Below are 12,701 nucleotides of genomic sequence, written 5' to 3'. Positions count from 1 at the left end.
AGGAACCTCCGTACCACTTTCCATAGTGGCTGTACCAATTTGCAGTCCTGCCAGCAGTGTATGAGGGTTCCTATTTCTCCACATCCTCTCCGACATTTGTTATTACTTGTCTTGTTGATTATAGCTATTCTAACGGGTGTGAGATGGTATCTCATTGTGATTTTGATTTTCATTTCCCTAATACCTAGAGATGTTGAGCATATTTTCATATATTTATTGGCCATTTGTATGTCCTCTAGGGAGAAGTGTCTGTTCATGTCCTCTGCCCATTTTTGATTGGATTATTTGGGTATTTTTGTTGTTGTTGTCATTGAGTTCTATGAGTTCTTTGTATATTTGGGTATTAGGCCCTTATCGGAAGTGTTGCTTGCAAATATATTTTCCCATTTGGATGGTTGTCCCTTTACCTTATTGACAGTTTCTTTTGCTGAGCAGAAGCTTTTTAGTTTGATGGAGTCCCATTCACTTAGTTTAGTTTTTACTTCCCTTGCCTTTGAGATCAAATTCATAAAATCCTCTTTAAGTCCAAGGTCCTTTAGTTTAGTTTGTATGTTTTCTTCTATGCATTTTATTGTTTCAGGTTTTATATTCAGGTCCGTAATCCATTTTGAGTTAACTTTGGTGTATGTTGATAGACAACAGTCTAGTTTCATTCTTTTGCAGGTGGCTTTCCGGTTTTCCTGGCACCACTTATTGAAGAGGCTTTCCTTTCTCCACTGTATGCTTTTGGCTTTTTTGTCAAACATTATTTAACCATATAAATATGGGTTTATTTCTGTACTCTTGATTCTGTTCCACTGGTCCATGTGTCTGTTTTGCTGCCAATACCATGCCGTTTTGATTACAGTCACTTTGTAGTATAATTTGAAGTCAGGCAGAGTGAAGCCTCCAGCCTCGTTCTTTTTTCTCAGGATGGCTTTGGCAATTCAGGGTCTTTTATGCTTCCATAGAAATCCGATGATATTTTGTTCTATTTCTTTAAAAACTGCCGATGGGATTTTAATGGGGATTGCATTAAATCTGTATAATGCTTTTTAGGTAATATGGTCATTTTAACTATGTTAATCTTCCAATCCAAGAACACAGAATATATTTCCATTTATTTGTATTTTCTTTGGTTTCTTTTAATAGGGTCTTATAATTTTCATTATAAAGATCCTTCACATGTTTTGTTAATTTTTTTCCTAGGTATTTTTTGTTGTTGCAATTGCAAAAGGAATTATTTTTTCCACTTCTTTTTCAGACACTTTGTTATTAGAGTATAGGAACACTATAGATTTTTGAACATTGATTTTGTATCCAGAAACTTTACTGTATTTGCTTATTGTTTCTAGTAGTGTTCTTGTGGAGTCTTTAGGGTTTCCTATATAGAGGATCATGTCATCTGCAAATAGTTACAATTCGACTTCTTTGTTTCCTGTTTGCATGTCTTTTATATCTTTCTCTTGCCTGATTGCACTTGCTAAGACCTCCAATGTTCTATTGAATAACAGTGGTGACAGTGGACAGCCTTGCCTTGTTTCTGATCTTAGAAGGAATGTTTTTAGTTTTTCACCATTAAGTATAATGTTGGCTGAGGGCTTGTCATAGATGGCCTTTATTATGTTAAGTTACTTCCCTTCTGTACCAATTTTGTTAAGTGTTTGGATCATAAATGGATGCTGTGTCTTGTTGAAGGCTTTTTCTGCATCTATTGATATGATCATATGATTCTTAGTTTTTTAGTTTGTTTATGTGGTGTATCACATTAATTGATTTGTGTATGTTGAACCATCCCTGTGCCCCTGGGATGAAACCCACTTGATCATAGTGTATAATCTTTTTAATATGTTGCTGTATTTGATTCGCTAGTATCTTATTTAGTATTTCTGTATCTGTGGTAATGAGAGATATTGGTCTGTAGTTTTCTTTTTTGTGTGTTCCCTTTACCAGGTTTTGGTATCAGGGTAATATTGGCCTCCTGAAATTATTTGGAAAGTATTGCCTTCTCTTTGATTTTTTGGAAGAGTTTGAGGAGAATAGGTATTAAATCTTCTTTGAATGATTGGTGGAATTCATTGGTTAAGCCATTTGGTCCGGGACTTTTACTTTTTGGTAGGTTTTGATAATTGTTTCAATTTACATACAGCTGATCTGTCTATTTAGATCTTCCACTTCTTCTTGGTTCAGTCTAGGAAGGTTGTATTTTTCTAAGTACTGGTCCATTTCTTCTAGGTTATTGAATTTGGTGTTATATACTTTTTCATAGTATTCTTGTATGATCTTTTGTATTTCTGCAGTGTCTGTCATAATTTCTCCTCCTTCATCCCTGATTGTGTTTATTTGTGTCCTTTCTCTTTTTTCTTTAGTGAGTCTAGCCAGGTGTTTGTCAATTTTATTAACCGTCTCAAAGAACCAGCTCTTTGTTGCATTTATTTTTTCTATTGTTTTTTTCAATTTCATTCATTTCTGCTTTAATTTTGAATATTGCTTTCCTTCTGCTGACTTCAGCCTTCATTTGTTCTTCCTTTTCTACTTTTTAAAGATGAAGCATTAGGTTGTTTATTTGGGCTTGTTCTTTTTTTGAAGGTAGGCCCAATCAACCTTTTTGTATATTGCTACTGCCCCTTCAACTCAGTCCTTGTTCATATGCATATATTAATTTAGTTTTACATATTTGTATTTATTTTACAGTGGTCAAAAGGTAGAGTTTTTCTGTAACATGGATGGAGTAAAATCATAGAAGATATTAGCTGTGAAAAAACTTTTGAGGCCACGTCCCAATCGTCTTGCCAAGACCATTATCCCCTTTCCAAAGTTCTCTGATGTGTACTTTTTCTGAAAAGAAAATTCATACATATGTGTTTCTTTCATTCTGTTTCAATTTATGTACCATATTAGGGGAATTATCTAGATTATCTAGGACATAGCTCTGATCTTCCCTTTTCCCAAGAGCTGCCTAGTTTAAAACAATTTTAGGACAATAATTTCTTTCTTTCTCCTTTCTCTCTTTCTATGTTATGCTTTTGTTGTTTTGTTTTTCCTTGGAGTCATTTGTTCAAATATTGCCTGGAAACAGTCATTTGGCTGTTAGGAGACTGCCTCTAGGTATATCTGGGCTTCCCTTACTTAGAGTAGCCCTAAATCCTTTGTTAGCTATTAAAGTGGACCAATGCACACACCAATGTATACTTCCTTCTGCATTTAATTAAAAAATTAAGCAGCAAGTTTACTAGCAGCCCTTGCTTTGAGTGTTACTTCGATGACCTTGGAATTCAGGGATAAACTGCAGGTTTCCACATTTGTACACATATTTGTTTATTTGGGCTACCATGAGATGTGATGTCAGGAAGGGAACTATTTTGGTGTCCACCTATCACTTAATAGAGGAAGAATTTGGGGTTCAGTGACAGGGAATGCTTTGGCCAAGGCTCCACAGCTACCCTGTGACAAATTCAAGAATACCATCTAATGCATACTTTCTTTCATTATGCTATACTAAACTTGACATTTTCTTTTGGAGATCCTGCTTTCCTTCCTTATTAATAGTAAAATAAATACCAGCCTGGATGTAGACATTGGGTTATGATTCGACATGGTGACTGAAATTTTCAAAAGTTTTTATAAGGCAAAACCCTTAGAACTCTGAATATGTTACTGACTGGAGCAACAGTTCCCAGAAACAATTACATCAAAATCTCCCATAGAACGATTGATGTGATACATATATACAATGAAATATTACACAGTAATAAAAAGAATGGCATCCTCCCATTTGTGACAACATGGATGGACCTAGAGGGTATTATGCTAAGAGAAATAAGCCAGAGAAAGACAAATATCATATGGTTTCATTTATATGTGGAATCAGGAAGGAAGGGGGGAAGTAGGAAGGGAAGGAAGAAAGGAAAGGAGAAAAGGGGGGCCATGGAGAGAGAGAGAGAGAGAGAGAGAGAGAGAGAGAGAGAGAGAGAGAGAGAGAGAGAGAGAACAAAACAAAAATAGACTCATAGATACAGAGATCAAAGGGATGGGTGGAAAAAGTGAAAGGGAATATAGTCAATATTGTGATTAGTTTGTACTTTAACAGATAATTACTAGAATTAGTGGGGTGATCACATTGTAAGATATAAAAATGTCCAACTACTATATTGTACACTTAAAACTAATATAACTAATATATATCAACTATACTTAAATTTTAAAAAATAATGTTTAGAAAAATATATTTTTCCGAGACCAGTAGATTATGATTTGGTAGGTTAGTGGTGAGGCCTGAGTATTCGTATTTTTTTATACAAAAAAAAAGAGATCACATTTATTGCTATAGCTCAAAGTGCAAATGCACCAAGTCAGTTCACAAAGTTTCAAGATATAGCATTAAGTATAATGAAAACCTGATTTTCAAAATTTAAATAGTAAATAGAAATAAAGCTTTATTTTTTTAAAAAAATTCAAGAACCTTGAAAACCTTTAAACTAAAATATTCCACTTAAATTAATTCAGAATTAACTGAATTTATAGATGCCAGTAGTACACTGGAATCCAAAAGGACTTTTTAAAGAAAGAGAAGCACCCCAAATTGGTCAACTCCAGACAAGAGTGGAAATTCTCAATGTTAGCTATTACCAGTTTTTAGCCTCACTCACACTGTATCAATTGATGTCATTCGACCCATATTTTGATCTTTAGGAAAATTCTAAAAAAAAAAATTTCAAGTTCAGTATGAGGCCAACATCCACTATTAAGATTTTTGAAATGACCACTATATATTTAAAAGATTTAAAGACCAATTTCAACTTCAGGCCTGTGGTATAACTGGAGAAAAGACATAGATTAATACTTCTTCCATTATATAAAACCTTTTTGTAAGGTTAGCGACATGGCCTTTAAATCTTTCTTGTTTCTACACGTAAAGAACTTGAGTGGAAAGTAGAAAAAGTTCCCGCTGGGAAGGTAAAGATTGTTAATTTTTTTTTATCACTTAGCAGCTAAGATACATGTTTATTTCTGCTCCCCAGAAGCTATGTTAGCTACTAGTTTTAATTCAGGAAAATGTATATCTTTGGGAAGGTTTACATATTTATTCCGTCCTTTTCTCAGCCTACTTCATCTTTTTAGTGTAGGAAATAAGTTGAAGGTCTGTTCCAAAAATTCTATCCCAGCATGTGAATGTCGAAACATAGTTTCCAATAAAGTTCATGTGGTGAAAATCATGATGCCAAGAACCAGCATAGAAAGGGATGAGATTTAAAGAGTCGAGAGGAATAAAACCATTGTGGACATCAATTGCTTCTAGCAAATGAATGATCACTTATGCCCCCCCCCCAAAAAAAAAACTATGCAATCACATAAAAGCATGATTCCAATGAAAAACCCAGTACCAAGAATTAGAGTTTCCAAGGGATGTGTATATTCAGCTTCCATTCCAAATGGAGCCTGAAACTCATGAATAATACACTTGTATATTTTTGTTGTGTAAGAAGAGCTTATTTAGGAAATAGTGCCAGGTATCCTTAATCATCTCATAACCAAACCATCCTGCACAAAGCATATACCATGTTGGCATTCTTTCCCACTCATAAGGAATTGAAATACTCTGTAAAGTAATAAGTTCCACAAATCAAAGGAAGCTGGATACAAAAGTGATTAAAGAGAAGTACTTTAAGGTATTTCCATTGGTTTTCCCATGTTTCTAGTTTATCCTTTTGAATTTTGTACCTTTTCATGTAAGGTATAAATTGAAACAAAAATGAAGGTAAACAGAACAAGAAATAAAGGGCCTCATGAACTACCAGAGAGCCCCATGTTGCAATATCTGGGATACTGTATAATTATCTAGCATATAGTTCCAAGCATTTTTAAATGGTTCTTGCAGAGAATTCTCAGGTAAAGGTGAATCTACATATTCCACATACAGGGACACTGAAATCAAGATGCTGACACTCATTTGTTGCCATTTTTTAAATTTCTGCAGACAGTTTTATAATTCTGAATGATTGCATGGAAACTACCTGAGTATTTGTATTTTTAAACAAGCTTTCCAACTAATTATGATGAGCAGCCAGATTTAGAAACCAGTGAATAAAGTCAACTATGAGATTTGCACAGTGATCCTTTCGGTCATCATTAAAATAGGTTCTGTTATTTTTAGAGCTCAACAAATCAGTCAGTTAATTGCTCCAACATCCTTGTCTTACATAACTTTTTCAAAAGTTTTTAATTTTAATGGAAAGGATGGTTCCTCGTATATTTGATGAACTCATCCTTGACTCATCTAATAATATGAAATACAGTAAATAATGACATTTCTATTATTACTGGTTTATCATTCATGAATGAAAAATTAGCTGTAATATAGGTTAATTGGATTTTAGCTTTCCTTCTGTTTAATAAAGGTTTTATTACATGTGCCAAAAATAAGTTAAGCCTCATTAAGCTTTTCATAATGGTTGTCAATATTTTTTCTTTCTAATTGACTCAAAATGTTGGAATTATTCCTTGTAACATTCATGTTAAGTAGGAAAGAATCAGATATCTACCTCATAGAGTAGGAAAGATGGTACCATACTAGGCCAAGGCTGGATTTTGATTCAATAAATTTTTATTGAGTACATACTTGCTACAGGTGGAATGCTCAGGAGAACTGAGCCTCAGCCCTACCATTAATTAGCTGAGTGGTGCTGAACAAGTCTCTTCAGTGCACTGAGCCTCCATCTCCTCATCTCTGCAATGAGGGGCTTAGGTTAGACAGAGAGAGACAGACAGGCAGATAGTAGTTTTGAGACTTCCAGTTCTGCCTTTCCTTTATGATTATTGATCTGTACTATGAACAGCTCCTTGAAGGGGAACCATACATTTCCTGTCTGTATTGGAACTCAAATAGGCACATAACATTGTGTGGCATCACTTCGGGAATGAGCTTTATATGTACATAGGATCTGCAAAACATAAATGTAGGATGGTTTAAAAGACACTGTCATATGTACTATAGACTTATAAAAGGGATTATTCTAGAATTCTACATATTCCAGGAAAATGACTTAGAATCAATTCCTAAAATCACTGAATTTATTTTAAAATCATTTTCCCCATTTTAATCTCGCATAGATATGGTATGGGGCAGTAAAAGAGGTGAAAATGTAAAAAAGTAGGAAAATGCTGTTGAATCTTTAGATCAAATGACTGTATTGAGGCATAGAGTTAATTTGAGAGCAGATTCATAAAGTTATTGATTTTTATTTTTCCTTGATAAATTTGGTTTATTGACAAGAGCCCTGGAACTCACAGTGTTTATCTATATTCATTAGTAATTAATAACCTTAATATTTTTGGTTCTTTTTTTAATAGGAAAAGGAAAATCTGTGAGCTGTACTCCAAAGTCCTAGAATCTGAAGAAGCTTTACATGTAAGAACCCCCAGTTTTAATACCTAGTAGGTTCTGCTCTATTTGCTCTAAATGATAAAGCGAAGCAGATTCTGGTTTCCTGACAGTCTTATGAAGAGAGTATAAGGGGTATGCTTACTAGAGGTTTAACTTCAGCAATCACGAAAGGACATTAAGAGCTATTGTTAGGTGCCAGCAATTTCTGATGCAGTGGTTCCTTGGGCTATTTAAATGTTCAATGGGTAACTGGCAGCCAGTTGTAATCAGAGCATGGAGCTGCAAGTATTATCTCCAGGGTGGATGCAATCAGTTCCCAGAACTAAGGTCCTGCCCTCCTGTCAATGTCAACTGACTGCTGTAAATTAAAACCCTAGATATGTCATCATTTGTTAGTGAAGACATTGTCATATACACTTGACAATATAACTGAATCTAGACTCTCTACCCAGGTCAAAGTCATACTAATTTATTTTTCCATCTGTAAATTCACTTCACAGCTCATTAGGAATTTCAGTGTTTTCAATCTACCACTGAAAGTAATTTTGAGGATGAAATTCTTTCTGAAGATCTTACCAGATACCTGGGGGTTCATTTAGGGGATTATCTCTGAACTATTCGAATAATACAGAATGTGTTAGGGAAATCACAGAAGTTTCTCTCGTGCCCTTTGAGAAACATTTTTTATCTTTAATTCTCTCCTCTTTAGCAGGATTCTTATCATTCACTTTTCTAGCTTAGAGAAGTGATTCTGAAAAAAAGCCTTTCTTAGACACTATGCCTATCTTCTAGCTCCTCCCTTTCACCACTGTTTTCAGCAGTAATATCTTGGTAGATGGGGAGTTAAAATCTGTTATTTAGAACTTGATTGTTGATGGGGTTTCCTGTAGACTGAGGTCTAAAGACGTCAGAATCTGTGTGGAGATGTCCTCTCTTCCAGATATCGGAATACTTCATCCCTCCCCTAGTCAAGAGGTTGAGAAAGTCAAAGTATACGTGTTTTGTCTCTTGGTACCTCACAAAAGGCCATTACTTTGCATTACTTTGTACTGTCATATTTCTCCCTAAATGTGTTAGAAAAACAGGGCTACCATTTTTTTAAAAATGTAAACTTTTTGTTAAAGTAACATACACAAGAGCTTTTATTGTTGACTGGCAGCATTTCAGCTTTGTCTTTCCTTTGGAATTTTTTCCCCACTGAACTACAGCCAGTGCACTATGAAGAGAAGAATTGGTGTGAAGAGCAGTACTCTGGAGGCTGCTACACTGCCTACTTCCCCCCTGGGATTATGACTCAATATGGAAGGTACTACCCAGACACCGTACTGATTAATACAAGATATGTGCCAAACTTAAAAAGATAAGCTAAGTTCAATGGGAATATTAGTCAAAATCCCTATGTCTTATGTCCCAGGTAATCAATTTGTATATTCTAGATATCTATAGGAAGATAAGTATGTAGGTACATAGAATAATAGCTGTCAGCACATAGAACGATAGCAGAACACGAGTTAAGAATTTCAGTACATGGGAGAATTCTGAAAGCTGCAATGTCCTCAAAGGATCCTTTTTGAGCTCAATTAGACATTTAGTCACATATGACTACCCTAGGCTCCTGGATACCAGTCTACACAAAAGGACATGGGCTAAATACATCTTGCCAGCAGAACAGCATAATATATTCTTTAGGGGGGAGGCATCCCTGCTGTGTACAGCTTAGGTGTGATAGCCACACAAGGTGGGGGAGTCCACCATGGCTTAGAAGTTCCATGCCCCATAAGAGCCATCGTCTCTTGTAAAAGCCTCACAGACATAGTATCCAGGGTCCCTGCAAGGGACATACACAGTTATAAGAGGCACCACACTCAACAAAGCCCAAAATGATAAACTCCTACTAGGTATTTATAATTCATGCCAATATTCCCAGCCCAGATGCAACTTACCATTGTGGGACTGGTGAGGCATTTTTAGCATAAATAGTGTTGCCTGGTAACATAGATGGCATTATACCTTTAATCAGGTTTCCAAGGGAACAAAGCTAGAAAGTTAACTCAAGGTCCCATTTGTGCACAGAGAAGGAAAAAGTATTTGTTAACCCTTTTTTTACATGAGATTTCTGTTTGTTTGTTTTCATTAATTAAATCAAATGCCTTTTGTTAGTGATATAAGGATTGATTAACTGGAGTAGTCCTGGAGTCAAAGCAGAAGTCAGTAAGATGAGACTAGTATCAGGAATAGATGAAGCCACATTTTCCTAAATTGGAAAAGTGTGTGACAGTGGGTTGAGGTGAAGGCCTTTGGAATGGAGATGTGCAGCTTTGTAGATTTCATGAAAGTGGCTATAGATGTGGTAGGAATCAAAGCCAACAAGGTTGGGGGCGGTGAAGTTGCCCATTCAGCCCAGCTTTACCATGGTTCTCTTCGCCAAAACCTCTTTGAAAGAGAAGGTTCATTTCCCTGTCCCTTGCCAGATAAATTTATAGATGCTAACTGCTTTTTAAGGACACAGACATATAATCCCTCAGGTCTCTTCTTTGCCAGAAATCATTTAATCTCCTTGTCCTCTCACTCGCCACTACAGTTCCTCCTGACTCCCTGGGAGTGCCTGAATAGCTGTGGTCTTCCATCAGATGTGATCTCATGAAGAATGCACCCCTTTGAAAAGACGGTGCAGGGAGCAGAATGAACTGCAAACAGGAAACATAAAGCAAATAAATCCGATTGTGGATTTAATGCATGTCCTTGTCTTCCAATTCTGGATGACAAGGAAAAAGTCAGCATCACCTTTAGAGATTGATGATCTGACAGACTGATTCTCTCTGGAATGAAAATTTAGACTCTTGAGTGCAGGCCCAGGAAACAAGGAGGAGGCTTTCACTGTAGCTAGCTTGCATAGGAGTTTTTGAAACAGTTTGAGTTACCCTGTCTTCTACGGGGTAAATGGTGGCAGCGAGCGGTTCATGAACACTCAGTGCCTTCTCAGGTAACTCTGTGTGACCTCTCTGTTCCCCTGAAGGGTGATTCGTCAACCAGTAGGCAGGATTTACTTTGCTGGAACAGAGACAGCTACACACTGGAGCGGTTACATGGAGGGAGCAGTAGAAGCAGGAGAACGGGCAGCTAGACAGGTAAGGAAGGAAGCTAAGTCACTCTCCCTCCTGAGTCCAGCAGCATTTTGGCATCTGGCCTTTCTAGATCTTGACACTGATAAACCTGTATATCCACTTCTCTGCCCCCTCACTCCATTCATGGGGCTGAACTATGGCCAGCGGGGCCTTGAATCTGTCAAAACTACAAAATCTCACTTAGTAATACCATGGACACTTTCTTTCAGGTCTTGAATGCTCTGGGGAGGCTGCCAAAGCAAGACATCTGCATTCAAGAACCCGAATCGGAGGTAAGTTTGGCAGCTTCATCTCAATAGACCAGTAACTATATTACAACTCTCCTCTTTCATCTTCTAGCCTCTGATGTGATTATAGGTGCCACTCTCCAGGGCACATCTGTGCACTGACTTTACAGATATGTTTTTCCCCTCCTTGTCAGTTCAAGCATTTTCTGATAATGATCTATGTTCATTCATCTAGGATGTCCCAGCTTTTGAAATCACCCACACCTTCTGGGAGAGGAACCTACCTTCTGTGTCAGGCCTGCTGAAGATTGTTGGATTTCCCACATCAGTAACTGCCTTGTGTTTTCTGGCATACAAGTTTAGGCTGCTGACACGATCCTGAAGTTCCAGGCTCATGTTTTATGCTTACTCCTTTTCAGTACCATCAGAAGCAAAATGTTGACAAATAATGGCTGTATCGTTAGATCATCTTATGTACATTGGATGCAACCCCTCAATTGAGCCTCATTGTTAAAGTAATCTACAGAATCCCCTCATTAAAATCAGTAAGATCAAGCTTCATATTATTTGTCTGTGCAGATTAACTTGTGTTGATTGGTAGAATAAAAGAAGCCTTGTGATCAATTTCTTGATTTGAAGTTAAAGTGCTCATCAGAAACAATTTTCGTACCCTCTTTTTCTTCTCTTTAACATAAAATCCCTGATGATTGCAGAAATGAAGCATTTAACTTTCTGTAGAGGTTGAGTAGGTGAAGGCCCAGCCTGTGACTGACCTTTGCTGGCCTTAGGAGATGATTAACTACAGGTTCAGAGTCCACAGGCTCACAACTTCCTGGGATGAGCAGCTCCCACTTTGAAAGCAGTGGAGGTAGACCAATAGGGAGACATTTTGTGGGTTGTTGCCTCAAGAATCTCCTAACCACTTCTAATTCCCGTGAAGTTTCTAGACATCTACTCTTAGCACTACCTTCTTTATATATTTTCCCTTTTTGCTTCTTAAAGAGGACAGTGTTTACCAAGGCATAATGATTAAATTGACTTACTGTGACTTTTGTGCAGCTCCCCAGGTAATCAGAGTAAACTAGTCCTAGAGCAGGACTATCCTCAAGAGGCCTCCCTGACTAGCTCTGCATGAAGCATCTTCTCTTCCTCCTGGAATATGGCTAGACATCACTTAAGTCATCATCAATTATAACATTCTCTACTTATTTCTGGAAAGCAGTATTTTCCTCTTTTTTCAGGTAGACCCTGGCTGTCTGAAGGCCCCTAGTAGCATATATATTTTCTTTTTCCCTATGACTATGGTGGAATTAGGCAGATCTGTTAAACGTCTTCAACGTGGTTACCCTCGAGTACATATTGACACGCAAATGTCTCTCAAACAACTGAAATACACATTATAAATTTCTTATTATTTTTTGTTGAGACTATCAAATACAGAAAGGAAATTAGGGCCCTATATTATAAATTCACTTGCTTTAGTTACTAAGTTTTCTAAATCATGAAATTGAGTGATTTCACATGCGAAGACTAAGTTCTCTAAGGAGTAATGTGGGTCCAGAACAGTCCACACCTCTTGTCTTTTCCATTTTAAAAAGCGTCAGATTTTTAAAACCCCTTCCAAAGGTTTCAGCCATAAAACATTTCTTAATGCAAATATCTTGGAAGAAATTAACACAGATATGATCAAATAGAACAGTTGAGAAGATTCAGTGGACTCAGGTATACAGGTGGTGGGTAAACAGTAATACCTTATCCTGAATCATTGATGAATGAGCATTTCCTTTTAAATGAAATTTCTGAGTAGCTGAAGCTTACACTTTTATGTGCCAAAAATTTTAAATAAAATAAAATACTTCCACACATTATTAAACAAGCCAGATTCAAATTCATCTTTTTTTATTAATCAAGTCAATCATTATATGTTATCAGTTATTCTATACTTTTATAATAGAGTGATACCATTGCATTTGCCCCGCTACAAAA

General features: G+C 36.6%; 1 protein-coding gene and 1 pseudogene across 1 annotated transcript in view; one reads left to right on the top strand and one right to left on the bottom strand.

The window, feature by feature from the left end:
• The window catches only part of LOC107498765 (amine oxidase [flavin-containing] A), a 62,535-nt gene extending 51,196 nt beyond the window's left edge, over nucleotides 1-11,339 (top strand). Inside the window, exons 11-15 of the mRNA XM_036226586.1 lie at nucleotides 7,330-7,387; nucleotides 8,572-8,669; nucleotides 10,380-10,491; nucleotides 10,698-10,760; nucleotides 10,951-11,339. Coding sequence (XP_036082479.1) covers nucleotides 7,330-7,387; nucleotides 8,572-8,669; nucleotides 10,380-10,491; nucleotides 10,698-10,760; nucleotides 10,951-11,097 — 478 coding nt within the window. The 3' untranslated portion in view covers nucleotides 11,098-11,339. The remainder of the gene's footprint in view (nucleotides 1-7,329; nucleotides 7,388-8,571; nucleotides 8,670-10,379; nucleotides 10,492-10,697; nucleotides 10,761-10,950) is intronic.
• On the bottom strand, nucleotides 4,826-6,080 carry LOC118607772 (annotated as a pseudogene).
• Nucleotides 11,340-12,701: the final 1,362 nt, after the last annotated feature.

Source organism: Rousettus aegyptiacus, unplaced genomic scaffold, assembly GCF_014176215.1.
Source record: "Rousettus aegyptiacus isolate mRouAeg1 unplaced genomic scaffold, mRouAeg1.p scaffold_m13_p_9, whole genome shotgun sequence".
NCBI lineage: Eukaryota > Metazoa > Chordata > Mammalia > Chiroptera > Pteropodidae > Rousettus > Rousettus aegyptiacus.
The sequence above is the reverse complement of the archived record's forward strand: the minus strand, read 5'-3'. Positions and strand labels throughout refer to the sequence as shown.